Source organism: Pseudorca crassidens, chromosome 3 (assembly GCF_039906515.1).
Source record: "Pseudorca crassidens isolate mPseCra1 chromosome 3, mPseCra1.hap1, whole genome shotgun sequence".
In the NCBI taxonomy this organism is placed as follows: domain Eukaryota; kingdom Metazoa; phylum Chordata; class Mammalia; order Artiodactyla; family Delphinidae; genus Pseudorca; species Pseudorca crassidens.
Window position 1 is genome coordinate 148908384 of NC_090298.1, and position 16586 is coordinate 148924969.

At 43.9% G+C, this 16586-nt stretch overlaps 1 protein-coding gene across 9 annotated transcripts in view; it reads right to left on the reverse strand.

Annotated features, from left to right (window-relative positions):
• Positions 1-1713: 1713 nt before the first annotated feature.
• TENM2 (teneurin transmembrane protein 2) overlaps positions 1714-16586 on the reverse strand; it is a 714433-nt gene continuing 699560 nt past the window's right edge. For all 9 annotated transcript variants that reach the window (XM_067732909.1, XM_067732913.1, XM_067732908.1 and 6 more), the window contains 2 exons: positions 5465-5595; positions 1714-3831 (listed from right to left, as the gene is read on the reverse strand). In XM_067732909.1, coding sequence (XP_067589010.1) covers positions 3070-3831; positions 5465-5595 — 893 coding nt within the window. In that variant the 3' untranslated portion in view covers positions 1714-3069. The remainder of the gene's footprint in view (positions 3832-5464; positions 5596-16586) is intronic.

Consider the following 16586-nt stretch of genomic DNA (forward strand, 5'->3'; position numbering starts at 1 on the left):
CACCCAGACTTGCTGGGGAGGCTTGGAAATCAGCCGCAGCTGGGCTGGAATCATTCTACCACCTCCCAGCTCGGTGATAAGTGGCCTCAGTTTCTCCACTTGCAAAGTGAATGATACTAGGAGCTTGTCTTTGCAATCTATCCACTCAATTTACTTCTATTTCCTCCTCGATGGCCACTAGCGTTGTCACCTCACACAGATGATCACATCAGCTCCCCTGCCTGTTCACGCTGCATCAGGAGCACTTGTTGATGAAATTAAAACAAAATCCCTCTTTCTTTTTTTTTTAAAATTAATTTATTTTTTGGCTGCGTTGGGTCTTCGTTGCTGCGCGCGGGCTTTCTCTAGTTGCGGTGAGCGGGGGCTACTCTTTGTTGCGGTGTGCGGGCTTCTCATTGCGGTGGCTTCTCTTGTTGCGGAGCATGGGCTCTAGGCGCTTGGGCTTCAGTAGTTGTGGCACGTGGGCTCGGTAGTAGTGGCTCGCGGGCTCTAGAGTGCAGGCTAAGTAGTTGTGACGCACGGGCTTAGTTGCTCCGCGGCACGTGGGATCTTCCCGGACCAGGGATCGAACCCGTGTCCCCTGCATTGGCAGGTGGATTCTTAACCACTGCGACACCAGCGAAGCCCTCCCTCTTGTTTTTAATGAAAAAAAAATCAGTCTTTAATCGGTGGGTCTTTTGAACCTTGCCAACCTCTTCTGTTTTCTGGCCTTACTATGGGACCACTATAGTCCCTTTGCATATGCTGCTCCCTGGGTCTGGGATGCATTTGCTTCCTTCCATTTGGTTAATTCCTCCTTAACTTTCAAACTTCTGTGACTTCCTTTACGTTCTCAGTCTAGGTCACCTCCCCAGTTATGTGCATCCACAGCTTTGTAAATCTCTCCTCCTTGGCACTGAACATCCCTGTCGTTTTCACTTCTTAGGGTAACTATTTGCCTATTGTCTGTCTGCATCCCTGACTGTAAGTTTCATGAGGCGAGGGCCCCTATGTATGTCTACTGACCTCTTTTATCCCCAGAACTTAGCACAAGGCTTGGCACATGGCAAGCTCTCAAAATAATGTTGTTGAATGAATGAAAGATGAGGATTAAATGAAAGTATTGTGTGTAGAGCACTTAGCACTGTCCTTGGCATGCGGTACACATCAATAAATACGAGCTATTAACGATACTATTGCTCTTCTAACTGTAGGATTGGTGGGGGAGAATTCATCCAGATCATAACTGCTCTTCCTTCTTTGGCTGCCCCAAGTGTGCAAGTTTTGGGGTAAAGTGATCCAGTCTGGAAGAAAGTACACACACACACATATGAACGCACACATAGAGCCACACAAACTACAGGCACGTCCTCTCATGTGGGGAGAGTGTTTGCCTTCAGTTTTCTGGCAGCACCTTCTGGAACTAGAACATGGCATCAGGGAGAAGCCTGACTGTCCCGGGAATGCTGGAGGGACCCATCCGGGTCTCGCCACCCACCAGCCCCAGGTCCACACTCTCCTTCCCGTCTCTGCTCCGTGAAGGGCGGGGGCTGCAGATGTAGGGAGAGGTCACTCTAGAATTTAGAGCAGCTTGGGGAGCAGGGGGTGCCTGTAACAGCAGCTCCTCCGTAAGTTCACAATTCCGTCTCTGCCTCAGCATCTTGAGAAGCTCCCCTTTCCTCCAGAAACTTTGACCTGGCCCTCACCTCAAAGCATTTGCACAGAAGACCAGTGTCCACAGGAGTTTTAGAGACTTTATTTATGTATAAACAATTTAAACACTTTGCCATAAATTATCTTTGCTGTCCCTAGTCTTTGCTTAGCAGCAAATTAAAATTAATATAAAAACTCGATGAACAAGTCATACATGTATATTACAAAAAAGTTCCTGTACCAAAGTTCTTATTAGACATTTTTTTTGTTTTTTTTTAACTTTTTTTTCTTCTTTTTGTGGGTTTTTAAAATTTTTTATTTTCTCTCCTCGTGGTGACTGTCATGTGATTGTCTCAGTTTCTGGACCAAACAAACACACTAATAATTTAAAATCTCAAACAGTGATTGTGCCTTGAGGCTTAGGTATGTACAGGGTGATCTGAAGTGGTGCCCGTTAGCAAAAGAGTGTCACGATGCCCACACCTCTACTGCCACTGATACCCACGAACTACAGAATCTAAAGAGACTACACCCTGTAACTGCGTATTACTGTCCACAATGGAATCTTCGAAGACAAAAGAATATGAAATTTATCTGTAGTGATTATAGCCACCCTTGGAATTGAATTTTACACTCTGCGCTCAAATAAATTAGCTCAGGCCAGACTAGATCGGGACCTGAGAGTTAAGTGCTGAACGGTATTATTTCGCTTTGATATCCATTTCCTTTCTTTTCTTGTGTTCTTATATATTTTTTTTCTTTAAAAAGTATTTCCAGTGCTCACTCTTTCACTTTTATCCCCCCCCCAGTCGCTACACACAAATCACCCCCAAAGTCGTGGTTTAAATGCACCTGTATTTGTGAAAAGGAAAACGTCTGTAGTATCTGTCCAACCAGCAGTCTGAATTGTTGTCCTCAACTGGTCCTGGAATGCTGGTCCTCACGGATGTCTGTGTGTCGCTCACGTGTGAATGAGTGAGGTATTAGAAGATGAGGCCTTCTCGTCTTCACGTCTCTGTTTTGCGGTCGGTGTGTTTGTTTGTGTGTATGTGTGTGGGTTTTTTTTTTTTCATCATGTTGTGCGTGTGTCTGTTCTTCCTTTTGGACATTTTGCGTCTCTTTCCATCTCTTTGCTGTGTAGACCCAGAACAAGTGGGTCATATTTTAGGGGAACTCGGAACATGGTTGTGTGATCGTTCATTCGTCTGTTTTGTTTTTCCTCAGGAATTTGCAGCCGGGCTTTAGTCTACTTCGGGAGGTGGGACTTCTCGCGTGGACAGTAGCATTTGAACTCAAAAAATGTGAGCTTTCTTGCCACTTGGTGTCCTAAAGCAGCCCGGCCTCAGTGCCCCTGTTAGGTCTTCATCTCCTTAGGAGAGGAGAGAACAGTGACTCCCGCTGAGCCATCCAGACGAGGAATGGCAGCACATGATTTTGTTACCTCTTTCCCATCTCATTCTGTCTTAAAAACTGGATGTTGCTGCTACTGTCTGCCAGCTCGGGGTATTGCTCGACGGGAAGCACGTAATAGCCTTCGTAACCCTGCACACGCCCCGTGCTCAGAAGCTGCTGCTTCTCGCCCTCAGTCCACAGGCGGCTGCCCTCTCGGCCGTCCCTGGCTTTCTGCTGTTCCTTGGCCCAGGCGGTGCCCAGGGCCCTCTGCCTGGCCTGGTCCAGGATGCGGGCCTTCTCTTCGTCCAGGGTGTCGGGGGTGAGGCCGTAGCGGATGCTGAGCAGCAGCGTGGAGTACTGGAACTCGATGTTGGTGAACCTTCGAGTCCTGCCGTTGACCAGCAGCGTGGGCTGCGACACGGTCACGTTCACCCCGCTCTCCAGCACCTTGCGGCCGATGGTGGTGCCCAGGGTGACCAGGTCGCCGTCGGCCGAGCCGATCTTCACAAAGTAGTGGGTGTCCTTGCCCTCGATGCTGTAGTGCATCTTGTCCAGGTAGTAGGCGTTGTTCAGCACGGACGCCACCTTGCGGCTGTCCTCGCTGGCGATGCTGGACGTGCCGGTGGTCACCCGCCCCTCTTTGATGGCGAACATGATGCCTTTGCCGATGATGGGCGTGGTGGTGGCGAACCAGTGGCCTGCTTTCTCTCGGATGCTGGCGTGAAGCTTCTTAGAGATGACCTGCCCTTCGAGGGCCATGAAGGCCTGGTTGTGCCTCTCGGTCGTCTGCTGGACACCTGTAATGAGCTGTGGGCATAAGAAAACACAGAAAGCTGAGAAGGTGGGCTGGGCCGCTGTGTGTACGGGCTGGGCAACACAGCGACAAAGGGTCAGAAAGAGGAAGGCTGGGACTCTCCTGCAAGAATATGTCTTGCGTCTGTCATGATAGGAGCTAAGATAGTCCTACCTTTTGGAACTAGGACAGACTGGCAGGTTTCCAGTGCTCTGATGCTATGGCCTCTCCACCTTGTAACTGTGCCATTAACTAAAAAATGGAGGTACGGAGGAGTGCCGCATTAGTGGTATCTGCACCCAGGCCTACCCACTTACCATGGCTCTCCATCACTGCGGAAGAGAGAGTCACTCTGCCCGCTGATGATCCGGCAGCTGCCGTACACACTTCAGACCCAGGAATATCCTGACCTGAAGGGCAGGGTGTTTGTCTGAGCAGCTGTGAACCCCGCTGCTGCGACCTACCTCTCTTTGAGGCCAGTGCCCTGGTTATTCATTAACTTCCTTGGGTTAGCACCTGGCTACTCAAAGTATGGCTAGCAGCTGAGACATCTCCAGGACTCGCCCTGTTAGAAAAGCAGGATCTCAGGCCTCCCTCCTGACCCACCGAGTGAGAAGCTGCAGCTTAACAAGACACTCTAGCTGGTGTGCGTGCGTATGAATGCTTGAGAAGCACCGGAATAACAGATGCTGGCTTCGTGGGCCAGAGGGACCATCCCTGGGCTTTCTGAGTCATTTGCTTTGGATCCTAGCCCTGCTTCTGCAGAGGGATGAAATCCCCATTATCTCCTTGGCCTTGAGTTCTCTACTCACAAATTACAGCTCACCTCAATTGGTGGTTGGGGGACAGGCTGGGATAATGGAAGAGGCTGTGCTTGCGAGGTAACAGCACTTAGATAAATGAGCGAAATGATGGCTATTCATCCCCCGAGTGGTCCCCACGGGCAGAACTGTGAGAATGCTGTTCTCAATTACCCAGCAGCTCCTCTGGTCTCTCTCTAGTGACACAGTCTGGACGATTATTCAGAGCAGGTGAGACCTTTCAGACTTTTATTGTGCCCAGCACAGGTTCTGTAGCTGGGGATATCTGAACACAGATATCCCCTGTCCAGGTGTGGCCGAGGTCCCAGCGGCACCCAAATTGAAACCACCGTCTCGGTCATCACCAAGAAACCCAAGCACAGATTATGTTCAGAAAACTCAATCTGTATACATTTGGGCCATAAAACGCTGAGGTTTTATGTAAGGCATAAAAATGTTCTTTAATGGGACAGAAACTGCAAACCACCGTTTTATTACGTCCCATAAAAGCCAAAAGGGTTATGATCTTACAGGCAGCACAGATGGTAGGTTGCTGCTAGATTTCTCAATGCTGTGGTTAATCAAGGAGTGACTCAAGGGTACACACGGAACAGATAATGATACCACAATTAAGGTAATAATTGAGGTTGGGAAGAAATACGTGCTGCGCCAGACAAGTAACAGTACTGACATTCGTTGTCCTGTGAAGTCACCACGTTTCACGCCCCTTTTATACCCAGCTCCGAGGTTTTCCTCCGCTACTGATGTGCCCTTGGCTCCAACATGGTTCTGTTTGCCAAAGGGAACGATGATGGTCATCGGATTCTTGGCAAGGACCTCCACTTACCTGTCCGTTCTCACTTGCTTGACTCTCTGACAACTCATAGGGCGGAGGCACGAAATACATTTTGGCCCTTGGGAAGCCGGGAATTATGTTGCTAAGCTGAAATCCAAACATCACCAGCCAGCTTTTCACATCTACGGTGGAAACGAAAATAAAGATTTCTGAAATCATGATGGATGGAAAGCCAGAGAGGATCTTGGAGACAGAACAAAATAAAATGGGGGGTTGTGTATGGAGTCCAGCAGGAGAGGGAGGCAAGAGCCTGTGAGGGTCTCCTGGCCCGGACCCAGAGCTGCTTACCTGGGTTCTCGGAAGTAGATGCCCTTCCAAACTTGGTCAGTTGACCCCCACTCAGCCCTCCCTATGTGGTGATTTAGGACGGTGCTGCAGTAAGATAGATCTACTTTCGATGCCCTTGCTGTGTGACCTTGGGCAAGTTCCTGACCCTCTCTCAGCTTCAGGTTCCTCAGATATGAATTGGGATGATAACTGTACTAATCACATTGGGCTGTCGTGAGGATTGACGGAAAAAATCCATGTCAAGGGCTTATCATAGTGCCTGGCACGTGGGTTGCTCAATAAATATGGACTCCTTCATCTGGCAAGTATTTAAGGGAGCATCTGTTACGGGCCAGTCAATGTGCTTAGACGCTAGAGACACAACGACTGGCTACATGCAGACGTGATGATTAACACTGTGCAGGACCTCGGTGGGGGGCGGGTTGCTGCTGCACTGAGGCTGGCTCATTATAGAAAGGGGATTCCCTGAGTGTATGGAACGCAGACAGTCATCTGGCTCCTGAGACCCTTTCCTCAGGTGTCTACGCTTCAAAGAGAGGTCAAGAGAGAGCTCTGCATGCTCAGAGGATGACTGCCCTTCCTTGCTAGGGCTCAAGATTGAGTCTGCTCCACTGTCACTCTCTCCATCTCTGTTCCTGAATTCCTTCTTAGTAATTTCATTAGACAAGCAGTCGATCCTTCCAGCAGCCTGGCCTCTTCTTTTTTTGGTGATCCTCCCCCTACTAACTCTCCTCCTCATCCTCTGGACCTTGTTATCATCAATAATTCTGATCCCCCCATTACCTCAATTTCATGTACATCACCCTCTGATCACCACCTGGACTCTCTAGTTTACTCCTTTTTGTAACCTGACACCCATACTCCCCGAGCCTCTCCTCTCCTTAGGACCTTCAACGTACCCTAAACTTCTTTTCCCTCCCTCAGCTTCTTGGTCTCTCTTCTCTTCTCACCTAGCACACATTCCATGGGCAATCATTAGAATTATTCCCTTGTGTATTATCTCAGCTCCTTGCCCCTTCATCACACCTGCTTGGTGAAATCACAATTTTGGTTAAATCATGGAAGGCTCTGCCTATTCCATGTTTATCCCTGTGCAGCTGAACGTGGCAGCAGAAAGGAATGTAACCACACTGACTGGCGTTCCTTTAAATTCCTGTCAATGAACCCCAATTGTGCCTTCCTGCTCCCTGGCAATCTGACTACATCCCCTTCCTCCATTTAGTCCTCCTCCCATTCTCCTGGATGATTTAACCTCTTCTCATCTCGCCTAAAACCTCCCACACCTGCTTTCCCTTCTGCGCTCTAGCAGATGACCTTAATTTCTAGTCTAAGAAAACCGATGAGGCCAGAGGGGAATGTCCCTAAACCCTCATCCTATCTATCAGCCTACCAGCATCTGCACCCATATTCCCGCCTTCCTCCTGTTACTCTAGATGAGCTGTTGGAATCAACCCTCCACTTGTGCACCAGCTCACGTTCATGTTCGCCCACTCAGGGGCAGCGCTCCAGCAACTCTCTCTCTCCATCAATTTACTCCCTCTTCCAATGGATGAACCCCATCAGCGTACAAACATGCCACTAAAAATCCACCTTTAAAAAAATCCCTCTCTTGTCCGTCCTTCTCCCTTTAGCCACCACCCGTGTCTCACCCCCTTTACAAGAACTTCTCAAACTCAAAATAATTTTCTAGACTCACTGACTCCCATTCATCTCCTCTGAATCAGGCTTTGCTCCCAGATACTCATTAAAACAACTCTCGTCAAGGTCACAAATGACCTCTGTGTTGCTAAGTCCAATGCTGACTGTGGTCCTCATCTTGTTCGACCTATCAGAATTTATCTGACAACTTGAACACTGCTGTGTCTCTCTTTGTCTTGGCTTTCTCAACAGCACACTCCCTTGTACCCCTCTCACCTTTGTGGCCACCCCTTGTCCCTCATTGGTTCCTCCTCATCTCCCTACTCTGAATATCAGGATGTCCTAGACTCAGTCTGTGAACTTCTTTTGCATTCTATCTACTCTTCCAAACACGGTGATCTTATGCACCCTCAGAGCCCTCAATACCATTTGCACGCAGATGCTGACTCCAAAATGTATGTCTCCATCCAGGACCTCTCCCTCAATTCCAAACAAGTGTATGTAATTACACTTCAGACTTCTATCCAAAACTGAACTCATCTTCCTCCCCCGCACCTGTTGCCATAGTCTTTTCCATCCCAGGTTACGGCAACTCCATCCTTCCAGCTACCATCCTTGACCTCTTCCTTTTTCTCACTCTCTATGTCTAAACCATCAGTAAGTCCTTTACTTTTTAAAAAAAATTGAGGTAAGTTTCACGTAACATAAAATTCATCATGTTAAACATTTTAAAGTACACAATGCAGTGGCTTCTAGTACATTCACAATATTGTACAACCTTCATTTCTGTTGAATTCCAGAACACTTTCATCACCCCCAAAGAAACCGCATACCTGTTAGCAGTCATTCTGCATTCTCCTGTACCCTCAGTCCCTGAAAACCAACACTGCTTTCTGTCTCAATGGAGTTGCCTATTCTGGATATTTCGAAATCATATAATGTGTGGCCTTTCGTGTCTGGCTTCTTTCATTTAGCACAATGTTTTCAAGGTTCATCCATGTTGTAGCCTATGTCAGCACTTCATTCCTTTTTATGGCTGAATAACATTCTGTTATTTGGATATACCCCATGTTGTTTATTCATTCATCAGTTAATGGTTATCTGAGTTGTTTACACCTTTATTTTTTACTATTTTGGATAATGCTATTATGAATATTCATGGACAAATTTATCTTGATTTTTCTTCATTCACTGTCAGGATTTTATTATTGTTATTTTAGGATAGCATTTTAAAAAATGAAGTGTAGCTGATTTACAATGTTGCATTCGTTTCAGGTGTACAGCAAAGTGATTCAGTTATACACATACATACATATATATTCTTTATTTAATTTTTATTTTATGTTGGAGTATAGTTGATTTACAATGTGTTAGTTTCCGGTGTACAGCTAACTGATTCAGTTACGCATGTACATATATCCATTCTTTTTCAGATTCTTTTCCCATATAGGTTATTCCAGAATATTGAGTAGAGTTCCCTGTGCTATATAGTAGGTCCCTGTTGATTATTTTATATATAGTAGTATGTATATGTTAATCCCAAACTCCTAATTTATCCCTCCCCACCACATTTCCCCTTGGCAACCACAAGTCTGCTTTCAAAGTCTGTGGGTCTGTTTCTGTTTTGCAAATAAGTTCATTTGTATCATTTTTTTAGATTCCACATATAAGTGATATCATATGATATTTGTCTTTCTCTGTCTGACTTACTTCACTTAGTATGATAATCTCTAGGTCCATCCATGTTGCTGCAAATGGCGTTACTTCATTCTTTTTAATGGCCGAGTAATATTCCATTGTATATATGTACCACATCTTCTTTATCCATTCCTTTGTTGATGGGCATTTAGGTTACTTCCATGTCTTGGCTATTGTAAACAGTGCTGCAATGAACATTGGGGTGTGTGTCTCTTTTCAAATTATGGTTTTCTCAGGGTATATGCCCAGGAGTGGGATTGCTGGGCATATGGTAGTTCTATTTTTAGTTTTTTAAAGAACCTCCATACTGTTCTCCTCGTGGTCGTGCCAATTTACATTCCCACCAACAGTGTAGGAGGGTTCCCTTTTTTCCACACCTTCTCCAGCATTTATTGTTTGTAGGCTTTTCGATGATGGCCATTCTGACCTGTGTGAGGTGATTACCTCATTGTAGTTTTGATTTGCATTTCTCTAATAATTAGTGATGTTGAGCATCTTTCCATGTGCTTTTTGACCACACTGTATGTCTTCTTTGGAGAAATGTCTATTTAGATCTTCTGCCCAGTTTTTGATTGGGTTGTTTGTTTCTTTGATATAGAGCTGCATGAGCTGTTTGTATATTTTGGAGATTAATCCCTTGTTGGTCACTACGTTTGTAAATAATTTCTCCCATTCTGTAGGTCGTCTTTTCATTCTGTTTATGGTTTCCTTTGCTGTGCAAAAGCTTTTTAAGTTTAATTAGGTCCCTTTTATTTTTGTTTTTATTTTCATTCCTCTAGGAGGTGGATCCAAAAAGATCTTGCTGTGATTTATTTCAGAGTGTTCTGCCTATGTTTTCCTCTAAGATTTTTATAGTATCTGGCCTTACATTTAGATCTTTGAACCATTTAAAGTTTATTTTTGTGTATGGTGTTAGAGAATGTTCTAATTTTATTCTTTTACATGTAGCTGTCCAGTTTTCCCAGCACCACTTATTGAAGAGACTGTCTTTTCTCCATTGTTTATTCTTGCCTCCTTTGTTGGAGATTGACCATAGGTGCGTGGGTTTATATTTGGGCTTTCTATCCTGTTCCATTGATTTATAGTTCTGTTTTTGTGCCAGTACCATACTGTTCTGATTATTGTAGCTTTGTAGTATAGTTTGAGGTCAGGGAGTATGATTCCTCCAGCTCCATTTTTCTTTCTCAGAACTGCTTTGGCTATTTGGGGGTCTTTTGTGTTTCCATACAAATTTAAAAATTTTTGTTCTTGTTCTCTGAAAATGCCATTGGTAATTTGACAGGAATTGCACTGAATATGTAGATTGCCTTGAGTAGTATAGTCATTTTCACAATATTCATTCTTCCAATCCAAGAACATGGTGTATCTTTCCATCTGTTTGTGCCATCTTTGATTTCTTTCATCAACATCTTATAGTTTTCAGAGTACAGGTCTTTTGCCTCTTTAGGTAGATTTATTCCTAGGTATTTTATTCCTTTTGAAGTGATGGTAAATGGGATTGTTTCCTTAATTTCTCTTTCTGATCTTTCATTGTTAATGTATAGGAATGCAACAGATTTCTGTGTGTTAATTTTGTATTCTGCAAATTTACCAAATTCACTGATGAGCTCTACTAGTTTTCTGGTAGCATCTTTAGGATGTTTGCCATTGTGGCTGGAAAAGATGTTTGATATGATTTCAATTTTCTTAAATTTATTGAGGCTTGCTTTGTGGCCCAAGATGTGATCTATCCTGGAGAATGTTCTGTGTGTACCTGAGAAGAATGTGTATTCTGCTGCTTTCAGATGGAAGGTTCTATAAATATCAAGTCCACCTGGTCTAATGTGTCATTTAAGGCCTGTGTTTCCTTATTGATTTTCTGTCTGGATGATCTGTCCATTGATGGAAGTGGGGTGTTGAAGTCACCCACTATTATTGTGTTACTGTTGATTCTCCTTTTATGGCTGTTAGTATTTGCCTTATATTTTGAGGTGCTCCTATGCTGGGTGCATATATATTTACAATTGTTATATCTTCTTCTTGGATTGATCCCTTGATCATTATGTAGTGTCCTTCTTTGTCTCTTGTAACAGTCTTTATTTTAAAGTCTATTTTGTCTGATATTGATACTCCAGCTTTCTTTTGATTTCTATTTGCATGGAATACCCTTTTCTACCTCCTCACTTTCAGTCTGTATGTGTCTCTAGATCTGAAGTGGGTCTCTTGTAGACAGCATATATCCAGGTCTTGTTTTTGTATCCACTGAGCCAGTCTATGTCTTTTGGGTGGAGCATTTACTCCATTTACATTTAAGGTAATTTTCGATATGTATGTTTTTATTGCCGTTTTGTTAATTGTTTTGGATTTGCTTTTGTAGGGCTTTTTTCTTCCCTTCCTCTTTTGTTCTCTCTCTTGTGATTTGATAACTATCTTTAGTATTGTGTTTGGATTGCTTTGTGTGTGTGTATCTATTGTAGATTTTTGGTTTGCAGTTCCCATGAGGTTTTGATATAGAAGTCTATATGTATACAAGATTGTTTTAAGTTGCTGGTCTTCTAATAATTTCCAATGCATTTACAATATCCTGTATTTGTACTCTGCTCTTCTCACGACTGCTGGTTTTGATATCATATTTGTATGTGGATGATTTCCTACCTTTACTTTATGTTTGCCTTTACCGGTGAGCTTTCCCATTTGTAATTTTCTTGTTTTTAGTTGTGGCCTTCTTTTCCGCCTAGAGAAGTTCCTTTAGGATTTGTTGTAAAGCTGATTTGGTGGTGCTGAATTCTTTTAGCTTTTGCTTGTCTGTAAACGTTTTACTTTATCCATCGAATCTGAGCAAGAGCCTTGCTGGGTAGAGTATTTGTGGTCGTTGGTTTTTCCCTTTCATCACTTTAAATATATCGTGCCACTCCCTTCTGGCCTGCAGAGTTTCTGCTGAAAAATCAGCTGATAGTCTTATGGGGATTCCCTTGTATGTTATTTGTTGCTTTTCCCTTGTTTTTAATATTTTTCTTTGTCTTTCATTTTTGTCACTGATTAATATGTGTCTTGGCGTGTTCCTCCTTGGGTTTATCTTGTGTGGGCCTCTGCACTTCCTGGACTTGAACGAGTGTTTCCTTTCTCACGTTAGGGGAGTTTTCGGCTATAATCTCTTCAAATATTTTCTTGGGCCCTTTCTCTCTCTCTTCTCCTTCTGGGACCTCTATAATATGAATGTTGGTGTGTTTAATGTTGTCCCAGAAGTCTCTGAGACTGTTCTCATTTCTTTTTATTCTTTTTTCTTTATTCTATTCCACGGCAATGATTTCCAGCACTCTCTTCCAGCTCACTTATTAGTTCTTCTGCCTCATTTATTCTACTTTTGATTCCTTCTAGTGTATTTTTCATTTCAGTTATTGTATTGTTCATCTCTGTTTGTTCTTTAAATCTTCTAGGTCTTTGTTAAACATTTCTTGTATTTCCTCAGTCTGTGCCTCCATTCTTTTTCCAAGATCTTGGATCATCTTTACTATCATTACTCTGAATTCTTTTTCAGGTAGATTGCCTATCTCCACTTCATTTACTTGTTCTTCTGGGTTTTTATCTTGTTCCTTCGTCTGAAACATATTTCTCTGCTGTCTCATTTTGTCTGACTTCCTGTGTTTGTGGTCTCCTTTCTGCAGGCTGCAGGTTCGTAATTCCTCCTTCTTCTGGTGTCTGCTCTCTGGTGGCTGAGGTTGGTCCAGAGGCTGTGTAGGCTTCCTGGTGGGAGGGACTGATGCCTGCACACTGGTGGTTGGAGCTGGGCTTGTCCCTCTGGTGGGCAGGGCTGTGTCAAGGGGTATATTTTTAGGTGGCTCTGAGCTCAGTACAACTTTAGGCAGCCTGTCTGCTGATGGGTGGGGCTGTGTTCTCTCCCTCACCCCACTGGTTGTTTGGCCTGAGGCGTCCCAGCACTGGAGCCTGCAGGCTGTTGGGTGAGGTCAGGTCTCGGTGCCAAAATGGTGACCTTTGGGAGAGCTCACACCAATCAATATTCCCTGGGACCTCCACCACCAGTGTTCCTGCCCCCACAGTGAGCCCCAGCCAACTGCCGCCTCCCCAGGAGACCCTCCAAGACCCGCAGGTAGGTCTAGCCCAGGCTCCTGTGGAGTCACTGCTTTGTGCTGGGCCTAGTGCATGTGAAATCTTGTGTGCATCCTCTAAGAGTGGAGTCTCTGTTTCCTCCAGTCCTGTGGAGCTCCTGCACTCAAGCTCCTCTGGCCTTCCAAGTCAAATGCTCTGGGGCTCCTTCTCCTGTTGCCAGATCCTCAGGCTGGGGAGCCTGACATGGGGCTCAGAAGTCACTCCTGTGGGAGAACCTCTGCAATATAATTATTTTCCAGTTCATGGGTCGCCCACGCAGCAGGTATGGGATTTGATTATAGAGTGAAAGCACTCCTTCTCCTGTCTCATTGTGACTTCTTCTTTGTCTTTGGTAGGTAAAAATACCTTTTTTGTTGATGGTTGTTCAGCAGTTGTGATTTTGGTGTTCAGCGGTTAGTTGTGATTTTGGTGTTTTCATGAGAAGAAGTGAGTGAAAGTCCTTCTACTCCGCCATCTTGTCTGGAATCGAGGGGCTCTACATATATATTCTTTTTCAAACTATTTTCCATTATAGCTGATTACAAAATATTGAATATAGTTCCCTGTGCAATACAGCAGGTCCTTTTTGTGTATCTCTTTTATATATAGTAGTGTGTATCTGTTAATCTCAAACTCCTAATTTATCCCTCCCTCCTCCCATCCCCTTTGGTAACAATAAGTTTTTTTCTCTGCCTGTGAGTTTGTTTCTGTTTTTAAATAACTTAATTTGTACTATTTTTTAGATTCTACATATAAGCAGTATCATATAATATTTGTCTTTCTCTGATTTTTTCACTTAGTATGATAATCTCTAGGTCCACTCATATTGGGGCAAATGGCGTTATTTCATTCTTTTTTATGGCTGAGTAATATTCCATTGTATATATATGCCACATCTTTATCCATCTGTTGATGGGCTTAGGTTGCTTCCATGTCTTGGCTATTGTAAATAGTGCTGCTATGAACATTGGGGTGCATGTATCTTTCTGAGTTATAGTTTCATCTTTTCTGGATATATGCCCAGGAGTGGGATTGCTGGATTATATGGTAGTTCTATTTTTAGTTTTTTTAGGAACCTCCATATTGTTCTCCATAGTGGTTACACCGGTTTTCATCCCTGCCAACAGTGTAGGATGGTTCCCTTTTTTCCACACCCTCTCCAGCATTTATTATTTGTAGACTTTCTGATGATGGTACAAACTGATGTTTGAAAACCTCTTTTCAGTTCTCTTATGTATACACCTAGGTGTGGAATTGCTGGGTCCTATGGTTAAATCCTTTACTTTCACTTTTAAAATAGACCAGAATCTGTGTCCACTTCTCAACATTTCCACCACCTCAGCCCTGGCCCATGATCTCTTGCCTTGATTTCTAACTGGCCTCCCTGCTTTCACTTCTGTGCTCCACATACCTTTAGACATGGAAAAGGCCCTTACCATTCCTTTACTTGTAACACTCCAGCGATCCCCCATTTCTCTCAATGAAAATGTGAAAGTCCTTCTAATGGTCTCTAAGGACCTGGCCCGTGATCTCTCTGACCTCGTCTTCTCCTCTTTCTCTCTTGCTCACTCAGCTCCAGCCTCTGTGCCGTTTCTTGAACATGCCAGGTGCACACTCATCTCGGAGCCTTTATACAGGCAAGCCCTCTGCCTGGAGTGTGCTTCCCTGAAGGTATCTTCTGGCTGTCTCACTCCTCCCTTTTTCAAGTCTTGCTCAGACGTTGCCTCCAATAAGGCCAACTTCATGTTTAACCCCTGCCTGTTCCCACCCCCAGCAATCCCAAGTCCGCTTCCTCCACTCATCCCCCCATCCCCAAAACAGTTACCACACTTGAACATGTGTCTCATTTGGGCATTTATGACATTTATTGTTTACTATCTGTCTCCCTCACCGAGAATGTAAGCTCCATCAGGACCCGGAGTTAAAAAATCTGTTTCATTCACTGATGTCTCCCCAGGCCTAGCACAAAATAGGTGCTCAATAAGTATCCATGGAGTGGATGAACAAACGCTGACTATATGTGGCAAAAGCCACCCTGAGTAGTGTGTGTGACAGAGGAACTACCTGTACCTGCTTGAGAAGATGCTTCTGAAGGGGCTGAGTAAGGTCTACCCACCTCCTGCCCTGGGACTGCTATGAGGGGTTTAATGCTGACTTCACCACTAAACATACAGGCCTAGAAGACCCTCTAATGAGAGGGATTCTGGAATCCACAGTGTGTTTATCAGCCTTAGACACAAACAAGTTCCTTGAATGACGTGGCAAGTACACATATTAGCGATAGCCCATTTAAGAGTCATTTAACCTCAATAATCATCGGAAAGATGCAAATAAAAGCCACAGTGAGATAGTACCACACACCTGTCAGAATCACTGTCACCAAAAAGACAAGAAACAGTAAGAGTTGGTGAAGATGTGGAGAAAAGGGCCCTCTCGTGCAGTGTTGATGGGAATGTGAATTGGTGTAGCCACTATGGAAAACAGTATGGAGGGTCCTCAAAAATTAAAAATACAACTACCATAGGATCCAGCAATTCCATTCTTGGGTATTTATCCAAAGAAAACACTAATTTGAAAAGATATATGCAACCCCATGTTCATCGTAGCATTATTTACAATAGCCAACATATGGAACCTAAGTGTCCATGGACAGATGAATGGATAAAGAAGATGTGGTTATATACATATATAATGGAACATTACTCAGCTCTAAAAAAGAGTGAAATCTTGCCATTTGTGACAACATGATGGACCTGGAGGAGATTCTAAGTGAAAGAAGTTACAGAAAGATGAATAACATATGTTTTCACTTAAATGTGGACTCTAAAAAACAAAACTAATGAACAAATGTGACAAAACAAACAGACTCAGATACAGAGAACAAACAGGTGGCTGCCAGAGGGGAGGTGGGTTGGGAAATGGGGTAAATAGGTGAAGGGGGTTAAGAGCTACAACTACCAGTTATAAATAGGTCACAGGGATGTAATGTACAACTCAGGGAATATAGTCAGTAGTACTGTAATAACTTTTGTGCATAATCTATAAAAATATTGAATCACTATGTTATACCCCTGAAGCTAATGTAATACTGTAAGTCAACTATACGTCAATAAAAAACGTCACTTAAGAATACAGGTTTGAAATTGCCTTAAAAAGTGTGTCAGCATCAAGCAGACAGAAGCCTCGCTTTAGTCTAGCGATGATCATATGTCCACAGAGCACCTCTGTGCAAAGTAGGTGGTGAACGCTGTGCAGTGCGGTTACCAGACTCTGGGCATTTGTGGTTACCCGTCATGATCACCTGTCATGGTGGTTTTGCCATATCTGGGGATCACCTGTACTTGTTTTGCTTTGTCTACTTAAGCACATCCATTATAGAAAAGAAACTTTATGTCACTACCAT